We start from the raw sequence: 12,582 nt of genomic DNA, 5'->3' as shown, positions 1-12,582 counted from the left end.
TATGTTCTCTCCCTCTCCCAACCATGCTTCCCAGGCAGGTCAGCCGTGAGGCCGGGGTAAACAGGCCTGGTGACGCATTTTCCCCCCTGTGTCTCTGGGGCAGCCCTCCTGGTCAGGCCGCACGGGCCCGACCACTTCTGGAAAGTGGGCCCCACAGACAGATGCCCCCTTGACTTTCCACCTATCCCTCTTAGTCCACGCTACTCACTGGAGGCCCGGGGAGTCCTGGCTGGCCTGCCTCACCCTTCGGGCCGGTGGGACCCTGGGGAGAGAGAAGCAGAGCCTGGTCACCACGGGCTGAGAGGTGCTGGCAGTGACCCCCCTGGCTCCAGAATGGGCCTGGAGCTCGCTCCGGCGGGGGAGGGGCGTGGCAGGGCCTCTTCTCTCGGAGGGGGCGGTACTGAGAAGTGGCATCATTGAGGACAGGGAGCCGCAACCCAGACGTCCCACTCTGAGTGGCCAGGGCAGTGAGGGGGACGCTTCTCTGGAGAAGTTCACAGGCAAATAGATATCTGACAAAGTGCTTGGCTTTGTCAGCCACTCGCCCGCTATGCCCAGCAGCTAGGACATGGAGCTGCGTGGACTCCCATCAACATGCGCGGTGAAGAAAACGGGCTCCACACGCTGAGCACACAAAGCAGGACGCTGCCCGGCCATGTGCACGGAGCTGGGCGGAGCAGAAAGAAGCTGCGTAGCGTGAAAAAAAATCAGGCACAGAAAGACAAACGGGGCCTGTTCTCTCGTGCGTCTACGTTAAGAAAGAGTCCACCAGGATGTGCAGGAGGCCCTGGTTACTAGAGGCTGGGCAGGGTAGAAAGAGGGACAGGGGTGCTGGACAACAGGAGCCACACGAAGCTGGGCAGCAGGGTAAGTCCCCGTGTCCACAGCACAGGGACTGGAGTTCACAGCTGCCTGCTGCACGCGCTGGGTAACCGGAGGTGAGGAATGACCAGCACACGGTAGCGGTAACCAGAGGGGAGCGTCAATGGCTCAGATTTGTCGGGAGACACCATATCCGTGTACCAAAATATTGCCCCGAGCTCCAGAAGTGCGTACAATCATTGCATGCTAATCAAAAATGTAAAAAACATTTCTAAGGAGATAGAAATGCTTACTACCTGCTTTGACCATTATGCATTATAGATGCAAATCAAATTATTCTGCTTTTCCCCGTAGATCTGTACAGCTAAAATAATTTTTAGAACCAGCAAGCAGAACAATATCATTTTTGTTTTTCAAAAACTATATAACATTAACAATAAAGAACATCAACAATGCATCGCATAATAAAAGGAAAGAAGGAGAGAGAAAGACGGGAGGAGCCAGGCAGGACCCCTACACTCAGGGCGGGTTGGGGTGTCCTTGTCCCAGGGGATGCCGTCCTACTCACCGCTGCAGCCAGCATCACTTACCGAGGAGCCTTTAGCACCTTTAGGACCTGGCGGACCCTGCAGGAGCAGAGAGCAGAGCGTCAGCCAGCGGTGCCCCAGCCTCTGCCCAGGCCCTCTTAGTGTGACTGCCGCCCTCCCCAGCAAGGACAGCAGCCCAGGGCCACCTGGGGCCGTGTGGGCCTGAGATTGGACGCACAGACGGGTCGGGGTGAGTACAGGCTCACCCTTGGAATACTGGGTCCTCGGAACACAAGGAAGACCTAGTCTGGGGCGCCGAGAGGTGGTGACCCTGCTCATGCGCCCACAAGCGTCTCACGGGCCTCTCTGGCCTCCCCCACCCAACCAGGGCCTCCAATCCTCTTCCTCGCTACTGTGACCTGCAGCCCAAACCAACCCGGGCCCATCCTGTTAGTGTCAGTTGTGACTCCCCCACCAGCCAGCCCCTCCCCAGATACACACCGGCAAGCCTGGGGGGCCAGGGGGCCCGATCGGGCCGGAAGGACCAGTGATACCCTGTAAAGGAGCAGAGAGCAGGGGTGAGTGTCCCTCGGACAGGGAGGAAGGGGACAGTGCCCTTCCTGTGCCTGGCCAGCCCTCGTCCCTCCGTCCCCTCCCAAAAGCCTCCAGTGCTGGCAGCAGCCGCTCCTCTCAGGGCCTGGGGTGGCCTGAACATGGGCCACCAGGCTGACGTTCCCAGGCCCCGTCACCCCGTGCAGGCCGGGGATGTCTGCAGCATCTCGGGAACCCAGGATGGGACACTGAATATACACCTCTCTTTCCACATCCCGGCTTGGGCCCTGTGTCTGCTCATTCCTGGTGTTGGTCTCCCGCAGGAACAAATGTCCTGACGTCCAGGCAGCCCCGTCCCGCCCAGCCTGAGTGTGTCCTGCGTATCCTTGGTGTGGCGGCCTCCGATCAGTGCACCGACCCTGGCCCTTCCGCGGAGTCCATCCCCAGCCAATGCAAAATGACTCGGCTTGCGATGACCACCAGGCACCACCATGGGGCCCCCCAAACACTTCTTGCTGGGGTACAGCTATGAGCATGAAGGCTGGCAACTCAACCTCACTCGGGGACAGGCGCAGGGACCAGGACGTGGGTCACTTTACAAATCCCATGACCCTCCAGCCTGTGCTTTTACAGTAGGTATCTTCTACCAGCAAGGTGGCCTGGATGACAGTTTGGAGCCGAACATGGGAGGGGACAGGGGTACAGAGAGGGGAGTTTCCTTTGGCAGTGGGGATCCTTGGTGTCTAATTCTTATATAGTCACTGAGCCACAAGGCACAGAGCCGCCTGGGTCCAGGAGTGCAGTCAAGGCCTCGGGCTCTATGCACTCACAGCCCCAGGGCTTCTGTGGTCACCTGCTCTGTCCTAACCCATCATCTCTGGGCCCAGGGGGCTTGGGAAGGGGACACTGCCACAGTGAGATGAGCACCCTCGCCCCACCCAGGGCAGCGTGAAGTCACACGTGTCTCTCTGTGCTGTGCATCACCCCTTCCCGGGCCCCGGCTCCCTCCGCCCTGCCCTCCTGGGGCCTCGTCCCAGCCGCTGGAAGTTGCAGGATGGGGCTGCCGGCCCCAGGCAGCCTCAGTGGGTCCTGGGGAAGTGCGGGGTCTGCATGGGCCTTGGCCAGGGAGTGCGGGGCACAGGGGGCCACTGCTCTGTCCCGAGACAGGTGGGCACGGCTGTCAGCGGCCTGAGACTTCTGAGCAGCAAGCTGGGTCATGGGCTCTGGCCAGCGGAGCAGGTGGGGGACAGATCTGGCTGCTGAGTCCCTCTAGCCTTGAGGGCCACCAGGGCGAAGAGCGAGCATCTACCCCCACGCAGGGTGCAGGATGGGGGTGGGGGACCTGGGCCAGCCCGAGTGCCCACTGGTTCCCATCGGTCCCCTGGGTGCTGTGGTAGGAGAGACGCTCCCTGGGCAGTGCCAGCTGACGCACCTGCTCTCCTTTAGGGCCAGAGGAGCCCTGGGGCCCCGGGAGACCTCGGTCACCCTTTTCACCCTGCTCTCCGGGTGGGCCGATGAGTCCGATCAGGCCTGGGTGACCCTGTTGGAAAAGGCAGGCATGAGGCACTGGTGCCGGGCAGAGGCTGAGTGAACTGCGATGATCATCCATTCTGTCTTCACCGAGAAAGCCCCACAGCCCTGCTCTCGGTGCTTGTTTCACAAGCGCCCACAGGAAGCTCCGAGGGTCCCCAGCCTCTGCTGCATTGGGCCCGGGCAGGGCTGGTGAGGTCCCAGCTAGGAGGACAGTGAGGCTTAGAGGCCTCCTCCAGGCATGGCTGTCCAGCTCATCCAATGTTTGTAAAGAAATCAATAGAAGCAGGGAAAAAAATCAGCACTAATTAATAACACGCAGGGCTTTGCCCCCACAGAGCTCCGGTGCAGCCTGTGGGGGATGGGGCCCTGGGTGCAGAGCAAGGACTGCTCTTGGGTCCCCCCGGCCCTCGCTGGGACCTCAGGCCCAGTGGGAAGTTCTGGGTGCTGTGGGTACTTCAGGCTGCAGATCAACAGCTTGCAGAGCTTGGGGGCCAACAGCCCCACTCACCTTTTCACCTTTGGGTCCAGAATCTCCTTTGAGGCCGGGGAGTCCTGGGGGACCCTGCAGAGGAGGCAGAGGGATCAAAGCCGGAGTCCCAGGGGTTTCCAGGGCCGACCGCCCCTCACAAAGCCCCAGGGATGTCACTTACCATGGGGCCGGGTGGCCCATCTGGGCCTGGGGATCCAGGGAGACCCTGCTCGCCCTGAAACAGAGACCCTCGGCGTGATCCCCTACCCCGGCCCTGCTCCCCGGCCTCCACCTCCTCCACCTCCTCCCAGGCCTGCCTGGCCCCCTTACCACGGGGCCGGGGATCCCGCGCAGGCCGTCGGGCCCAGGCTTCCCAGGGGCCCCCTGTGGGCCAATGGGGCCAGTCTTCCCAGGAGGGCCTTCCAAGCCAGCTTCTCCCTGGAGAGAGGGTGGATCACATGCTTGGGGGTTCCGCGCACCTGGCCCAGGCAGGACCCCCGCTGAGATGGCCCAGATACCCAGGCTGCCCTGGCACCCACCCTCCCTAGCATGCTGCCCCAGCCAACACTCCACCTGCTAATCTTATCTTGCTAATCACGCCAACCACTACCAGGCTGCTGACCACCAGGGCCACACTCTGCCTGGCCTCCTCAGCCCCCGCTGCATCAGAGGTCAAAGGCCACCCACATCGGAAGTTTCAGGGTCCCTGAATCCTGCACCCTCAGCTTTGCCGGCCGTGATGATGGACCCCGCTTTCCCAGACCACCACCCACAGCCCCTTCGCCAGGACCAGGGCAGCCCCCCTTCCCTCTCCCAGCAGCCCTGGCCCTCCTGAGGGGCTCGCACGGCCGTGGGCTGGCTGAGCAGCACTCACCTTGGCTCCTTTCTCCCCCTGTCTGCCTTCGGGGCCCGCGGGGCCTGGGGGGCCCTGGAACAAAAGAGAAGCCAGACGGTGAGCTCAGAAAACCAGGGAGGGGTGCGGACAAAGGCGGGGTCCGGCAGGGGTGGCGGGCAAGAGGCCTCCGGGAATCAGCCAGTGTGGATGAAGGCCTCGGAGCACCCTGAGTCCCAGGACCCCGGGCACCAGCCAGGCTCTGCGGCCGCGTGGGCAACGTGCTCGCCGCCTGCGTGCTGGAGTGCTGCCCCTTCTGGCCGGGCACCAAGTGTTCCCACGGGGGCAACTCTAGCCAGCGACCGGAGGATTCAGGATGCAAAGGTCTCCTGACCCTTCTGACTTTTCGGGGGCCTGGCCCAGGGAGAGGAGCATCTGCTCAGTGGGTGCTCGCTGGTGATGGATCTAGGATAGCGTGGGGCCCACAGGCCTGGCACAGGTGCCAAGGTAGAAACCCAGGGGAGTGCCCAGCCAATGCAGCGTCTCCTCCCTCAGATGGGGGAGGCACCCAGGGCCTGCAAGGGGCAGGGGGCTTTGTCACGGGGTGTTCATGGGCCAACTCACCCGCTTTCCCGGGGGCCCGGACGGACCAGGCTCGCCAGTGGGGCCCGGGGATCCCTGGGGTGGAGAAACAGCAGTTAACAATCGGGTCTGCAGGATGGAGACTCACTAAGGAGGTGCAGAGGCTCAGCTCAGTCTTGGCTTGCACAGCCTCTCTGAGTGTCCTGGCTGGTCCTGCATGAGGTCCTGAAGCGGCCATGCTGTGCCCGGGCAATGGCCCGGCCGTGAACTTGGATCACGTCCTGCGCAGGGCACCTTTTGCAGGGCCCTTGCTCTTTCACATAGTGACTGGCTCCTTACCCCCAAGTTCCCCACAAGGAGCCGTTGTTAGCGTTGCCAGTGACAGAGGTGGGAACACACTGAGGCTGCAGGCCAGGTGGTGGGGAGCCAGGAACAGCCACCAGGGACCCTGGCCCCAGAGCTGGTGTCCCAGGCCCTTGCCTGGTACCCAGGTGCATTCTGGGTAATGGCATGGGGCTCATGGCCTGGGATCCGTGCTTTGGCCTGAATTCCAGTCCGTGGTGACAGAATGAAGAAGCAAGGCTTTGTGATGGGCTCAGGAGGCACAAGTTCTGCCTCAGGAGCTGACCAAGGCCATTATTGAGGGGGTGAGTGGGATGTAGGGGGACACAGTCCACTTCCTACCTCGCCCCCTTACCTCCTGCCACATTATAGCCCCTCAATCTTGGGCTTGCTGGCCTCCATGGACATGGGCCATGAAAACTGCTGTCTATAATTTATGCTGCCCATGGCCTTTTGTTACAGCAGCAGAAAAAAGACCAAGATAGTCAGCAACTTCCCCTGCAACCTGGGTGCAGGGCAAGGAGACCCCAAGAGTCAAGGGTTGTTTCCAAGCAGGGCACTGCTGCGGGGCCCCTTGGAATGATCAGTGTCCACATTGAGTGGGAGACGCGTCGTGTGCCACGCGCTCTGTCTTGAGGCAGGGCCTGAGGCCCCCCAGGTAGCCACATGGGCCAGTCTGACACTCGAGAGTTTTGGGGGGCTAGGGGCAAACCTCCAGAGCCACACACAAAGCCACTGCTAGCACTGGACATGCTTTCTTTTCTCTGTCTGCCCACAGCTTTCAGCAGACCTCAGGGCACTCACGAAGCCCAGCCACTGGCAGGAGTCACCATTGTAAGGGAACCAAGCCAGCTGCAAAACCCCAAGATGCACAGATGCTCCCCAGGGAGGGTGTCACACAGGGGCTCACCGTCTGTCCAGGTTCACCATCATCTCCTTTGTCACCAGGGGGACCATCTTGACCCTGGGGGAAACAAAGCAAGTTCCTTCCGGCCTCCCAGACCAGACCCTGTGTTCACTCCAGCCCCCAGCTCATCCTCAGGCCCTCCCCAAAGATGGACATGTCCGGGTCAGGCACTGGGCCCAGACATGGGGTGCATGGCGGGGAAAGCGCTGCACCTGGAAGAGAACTCATCCAGAAGAAACAGCAGGAAGAGAGGAAGAGACGGGGCCAGCAACAGGAAGCAGGGGCTGAGGGATGGGGCTCTGGTGGCCCTCTCTAGTACCTACCGCGGGGCCAGGCTCTCCAGGGGGGCCAGGATCGCCAGGAAAACCCACTGGGCCCTGGAAAGCAGAGAGAGGGACAGGCCTGGGCCGTGAGCAGCGTGACCACATCCTACCCGCCCAGCACTGCCTTGGGACAACACCTGCCACCACCTGGGGCAGTCTGTACTCAAAGCCCCTTCCACCAGAAAGCCCTTTCCTGAGCATCCCGCCCATGCACACATCCTGGAAGCCCCAGCTGGGGCCACAGCCTGTGCGCCAGGCTTCCAAATGCGGGGCTCTAGGAAGCTCCTGCTGCAGAGCCCAGGCAGGCCAGAGGTGGGCATGATGACCTGGCCCCTGCCCTTGCAAGCCTGAGGAGAAGCGTCTCACGGCTGCTCCCGCCTCCTCTTCTGCACCTCCCCTAGCTTGGTCCAGGGTTGCTGTGGGAACCCCTTCAGCCTGGGAAAGCACCCCCAGCCCATGCCCCAGCGGACTGCACTACCACCACCAAGCGGGAATGACCTGGGCGCAGGGACCCCGCCACGCCCTGCCACCCAAGGCATTACTCACAGGGCTGCCCTTGGGGCCGTCATCTCCGGGAGGGCCTTTGGGTCCAGGGGGTCCGGCAGCTCCCGAGGGGCCAGCCTCTCCCTTCTCTCCTCTTTCTCCTTTGGGTCCCTGGAGGGGAGGAGGAAAGGTCAGGTCTCAGAGCTCCCACAAACTCGCCTAACGGGGCCTTGCTGGGCTCTCTCCTATGGGGAGCACTGGCCGAGCCCATGGGGACAGTGAGGGCCAGGGAGGCCCCCACTCTCACTTCCTGCGGGTGCTACCCTGAACAGCCTTCCAGGCAAGGAGCCCCTGGTCTTCTGGGACCCTGTACAGTGAGGTTCCGCTCTGCACTGGGCAGCACGAGTCACCCTCACACGCAGTGAGAGCAGTGAGAGGCCCTGAGTGTGCAGGCACGCCCAGGCCCCAGTCACACATCTTCCTCAGACCACACTTCTGTGGCCTCGGTCTGCACAGCAGGGGTTTAGAGCATCCCCTTCACAGAAAGCGGTGCTGAGGTACAGGTGATCGGGTGAGCTTTCGATCGGCCACATTGGTGCCCTGCTGGGACCCAACCGCCCCCGGAGCCCACACACTCACCAGAGGACCCCCTTCTCCGGGAAGGCCAGGCTCGCCAGCTTCGCCAGGCTCCCCCTGGGAAGACAAGGCTGGTGTCACCAGAGGTCACCACAGGGACAGGGACAGCTGCTCCAGCCACCGGCACTGCCCAAATCAGCCTGCTGCCCTCCCCGGGGCCAGGTGGTCACTGTCTCTGGGTAACTCTCGGGACTGCAGGGCAGGGCCATAAGGAAGGGGACGGGGCGAGGGCATTTGAAGGGTGCAGGGAGGAGGGACACTGGTGAAGGGACACCGTTCTGTGCAGGCACAGGTGGGGGGATTGTGCCAAGCTTGGTGAAGGGGCTGGCACCCTCGGGAACACAGGCTAGCCGGGGGCAGTGAATGAAGGGCACAGCTGATGGGATGGGGGTGTGGGGCTGAGGCCCCCCCGGAGTTTCTCTCCAGTCCCCCTTTGCGAGTTGAGCAGCTCCCGTTAGCGTCAGAGCCCCGCACTCGCAGGGAACCCAGCAGCCTGGATGCATCCTCCTTCCCTCGCGGGTGCGCTCTGGCAGTGACGGGGACTCAGACCTCCGTGCCACGCCCAGCACACACACGCACACCCGTGAGCGCACACACACACCTGTGCGCGGGCACAGGCCCGTCCTGCACCCTCAGCGGCCTCCAGGGCCCACGCTCTGTAATCTCGCAGATTGCTGAGTGAGAGCCATGAAAAGACCAGGACCAGCTTGAGCAGAGGCTGCAGGCTGGGCCCCCATGGCCCCTCAAGGAGGCAGCGGGGACCCCAAGGTTCAGCTGGGGTGGGGTTCTGCTAACGGCCGTCGCAATGCACACAGCCAGAGACCCTGATTCCAGCGCAGGAATATCTGCTTCTCAGTTGCAAAACGCATGGGCGGAATTTGTCCTCGTGTGTCTTCGCACGCACAGGACTGCGCACGTAGACACAGGTGCACACAGTGTGCACAGGGGCCCAGGCATACACACGTACACAGTGTACACATGGGCACACAAGTTTGTACCCAGGTGCACGCACACAACACACGCACGCACGCCCACTTTCTGCAGTCACACGCTGGCGGCTTCATGGTGGAGGCCTCACCTTCTCACCCACGGCACCGGGGTTCCCGATTCCACCTGGGGGACCTTGAGGCCCGTCAGCACCTGGAGCTCCAGACGGTCCTCGGGGGCCAGGGGGACCGGGCGGGCCCTAGGAGGAGAGGCCATGAGCCCAGGGGAAAGGCAAACTCCCCCAACATATAAACCAGCGGCCACGGCCGGGCCTTGTGGCCTGGCCACACTTACCATCTGGCCCACGTCTCCTGTCTCGCCCTTTTCGCCCGCAGGTCCCGGCAGGCCCTGCAAACAGGAGAGCGCAGTTAGGTGCTGCTCTGGGAAACCCACACACACGGCCAGCTCCACCTCCGAGATGCCGTGGAGGCCCTCAGGAGCTTCCACAAGTCACAAGTCTGTCCTAGCACGGGAACACGCCACCATTCTAGGCTCAGAATTGGCTGCAGGAAATAATTAGAGAAATGTGTAAAGATTTATGGACAATGGGGTTTATGGCAGTGCCCCATAAAACAATAAACGTAATGAGCCAGCAGCCGGGAGACGTCTGGAGAAGTTATGTCTCCACCATATGCCGAAATGCTACGTAGTCACTAAAAATTGTGTCTTCCTGAGTAAACAGTCATGGGTCCAGACAGTGTCTAATGACATTCACTGCACTGTAATACGAAAGGAAAGGCTGGGTACAAAGTGTCTCTCCGGTATACGACAGGGTTTGGAGTTCGCAAACACCACACACCATCACCTACACGCCCGTGTGACCGCGTGCGTGTAACGGGCAAAGCGAGCTCGCGGTACGGACAGCTGTGCTTCCTAGGTGGTGCGTCTAGAGGTGGACGTGTTTCCTTTCCTTACAGCTGACTGCATTTCCCGATTCTAGGTGGCACGTGCAGACTCAGGGGCGTGTCTGGACCCGAGAGCTGTGCCACTTCTGATTCCTGCCGCCCAGCCTGTTTCCCCACCCTTAAAAGATAGGTGTAGCTGGCCCAGCAAAATAGGGGTGCCTCTGCAGCAGCCCCCAACCTGTGAACACCCTGCAGTTACCTGGAGCCCCACGGGCCCTGGTGGCCCAGGGAAACCTCTGGAACCTTCGTCTCCTTTCTGCCCAAAGAGGCCTTGCTGGCCACGGGGGCCCGGCTCCCCGTCTGCACCCTGCAGGGACAGAATTGGGCATGGGTGAGGCCCAGCAGCAGCTTGAGGGGCCGGGTCTCGCTAGGGTCTCGCTGGGGTAGAGGTACTCACAGAGGGGCCTGGCTGTCCAATGGGGCCTTGAGGACCCGTGGGCCCAGGGGGTCCCTGTGGGAACAAACAGAGATGCAGGTTGCTTCCTGAGTTACAGGGGTGGTGGAGTCCCTGAGGGGTGACTGCTCAGGGCAGGGGGTGACACATCTGGGTCAGTCCCCAAACATGTGACTCATGTACACACACGCACCTGGGCCTTTACTAGGAAGACACGGAGTTGGCCACAGCAGGGCGGGGACGCACAGCCAGGCTGACTGCAGAGCGTCACCCAAGCCTCACAGCCACCCCGCTCCCCCGCGCACTCCTACCTGCTCGCCTTTGTCTCCCTTGCTTCCCTTCTGTCCCGGCTCCCCGATCTCTCCCTGGGGGCAGAGGAGAAGGACACTGTCAGGCACAGGGCAACTGTGTGCCCCACATGCCACAGCTACTTTTTCTTGGACACAAACAGCCTTTTGAAGAGGACTGTGACCTCCCTAAGAAATGTTCCCTTCGGTTTATTTGATTTCCTTTCAGGTACAGGGGTGAGGAAGCCCGAGGTACAGATCTGACGCTATACAGGACGCTCGCTGGCAGGACGAGGTGGAGAAGTCGGCCTGGAAACGTCCGCTGCGCTCTGCAGACGGGACCCGGCACTGCGGCCCAGCAAGGGGCAGCGCGGCCACTGTGCTCCCCACGCAGGTGTTAAAACCTCCTCAGGGTTAAAACTCCCACCTGGAGAGGTGACCCAGTCGGTCAGAGAGGACACCAGACAGTTGTCATGAGAGAAGGTTAAGCCGAGAGCTAAGTCTCACTGTCTTCATTAAATGTTGTCTAAAATACAAGCTCGGTAGTAACGGCGTCAGACTATAAAGTGCACTCCTAATGACACAGAGCCTTGGTAATTGGACGGAAGACATTTAAAGATAGATACTGAGTAAAACCTCATTAAATCCAGCTCCGCAGAGGCAGAATTTGAAATGATTTAGAAGGGAGCAGAGAGCACGGTTCTCTTCTCTGGCCGCAGACAGCCCCAGGCCTGGGCGTCACCGAGAGCACCAGAGCAGCGTGGTTTCCGAGCTCCCTGGAGCAGGCCAGAGAGCTGGCTCACTGCTGCTCCTTCCCGTGCTGTGAGCACCAGGACTGCAGCGAAGCAGGCTCCCCTCTGCCTGTGCGCATCCTACTGTCTAAGGCTCCCGCCTCCCTCGCCAGCCCCACGGCCTCCTTACCTTATCTCCATCTTCGCCGGGGGGACCCACGGGGCCAGCCGGACCCGGAAGCCCCACGGGACCCTGGAGCCCATCTCGGCCAGCCGGGCCTTGTGGGCCTTTCTCGCCCTAGAGAGCATAGAAGAGCCCTGGTCAACTGAGGCTTGGTCGTGGGGACACTCCCCACTAGCTCACCACTCCTCCTTCCGTGGGCAGGAAGCCGGGCATCAGCCGGGAACACTGAGGACTAATCCTGCCCTGCCCTGCACCGCAAGCGGCTGGTGCACCACGGCATTTCACCCACACGCGTTAGCAAGGGCTGCTCGTCACACAGGAGGAAACGGAGGCATGGTCAGCAAACAGGAGAGCCAGGACGCCAGTTCAGCCTCCGCATTCCAGCCTGTGTGCAGGGCCCTTGGAGCAAGCGACCCGGAGCCCAGCAGTGACTGCAATGGCCTACGCTCCAGTTGCACTGACTTTATCACAGTGCTGTGTGAACACCCTGTCTACACACACACACATACATGCACACGCATATGCACATGAGTACAAACAAGCACATGGACACGTCTGTACAGGCAGACCCACGTGTGTCCTTAACTACACACACACACCTGCACACATAGGAATTCATGTAAGCACAAGCATCACACCCATGTACACGAACGGGCACAGATATACACCGTTACATACACAGGTAACACACACCCAAGCACATGTGCAGAATACATGCAAAGGTGTGCACACACGTCAGTTCATGCACACCAGAGCCCCTTATGTCCGCCATCTCCGTGACTATTCACCCCCCGCCCGTGATCTCCCATCATGCTGCAAGTCCTCCCTACACTCAGTGTTACCAGCCACACCATCACCCAGCAAGGATGCGTCCAGCCAGCCGTCCCCTCCCCTGACACACACGGACAGAGCCGCACAGCTGGGAGGGGGCAGGGACGGAAACGCACACTTAGCGTTTGCTCTGAGCACGGCCAGCGGCGGGTCAGGTGCCACCACCCTGTCCTACCCTCTCCACCTGAGTCCTTCAGTCCCCATGCCTCTGGTTCAGCTCCTATTGATGCAAACGTCTGCACTATGGAAGCCAGA

At 61.2% G+C, this 12,582-nt stretch overlaps 1 protein-coding gene across 2 annotated transcripts in view; it reads right to left on the bottom strand.

Moving 5' to 3' along the window:
* Window positions 1–12,582, bottom strand: part of Col5a1 (collagen, type V, alpha 1) — a gene marked incomplete at its 5' end in the record, with an annotated part of 126,994 nt that overhangs the window by 14,734 nt on the left and 99,678 nt on the right. For both annotated transcript variants that reach the window (XM_005408644.2, XM_013506703.1), the window contains 19 exon segments: window positions 209–262; window positions 1,413–1,448; window positions 1,851–1,904; window positions 3,334–3,441; window positions 3,943–3,996; window positions 4,085–4,138; window positions 4,234–4,341; window positions 4,778–4,831; window positions 5,360–5,413; window positions 6,570–6,623; window positions 6,890–6,943; window positions 7,436–7,543; window positions 8,012–8,065; window positions 9,087–9,194; window positions 9,290–9,343; window positions 10,100–10,207; window positions 10,298–10,351; window positions 10,606–10,659; window positions 11,503–11,610. In XM_005408644.2, the coding sequence (XP_005408701.2) occupies window positions 209–262; window positions 1,413–1,448; window positions 1,851–1,904; window positions 3,334–3,441; window positions 3,943–3,996; window positions 4,085–4,138; window positions 4,234–4,341; window positions 4,778–4,831; window positions 5,360–5,413; window positions 6,570–6,623; window positions 6,890–6,943; window positions 7,436–7,543; window positions 8,012–8,065; window positions 9,087–9,194; window positions 9,290–9,343; window positions 10,100–10,207; window positions 10,298–10,351; window positions 10,606–10,659; window positions 11,503–11,610 (1,332 nt within the window).

The sequence above is a fragment of the Chinchilla lanigera genome, unplaced genomic scaffold, assembly GCF_000276665.1.
Source record: "Chinchilla lanigera isolate Chin_1 unplaced genomic scaffold, ChiLan1.0 scaffold00112, whole genome shotgun sequence".
Classification (NCBI taxonomy): Eukaryota; Metazoa; Chordata; class Mammalia; order Rodentia; family Chinchillidae; genus Chinchilla; species Chinchilla lanigera.
Note: the sequence above shows the minus strand (reverse complement) of the source record. Positions and strands in the feature narration are given on the sequence as shown.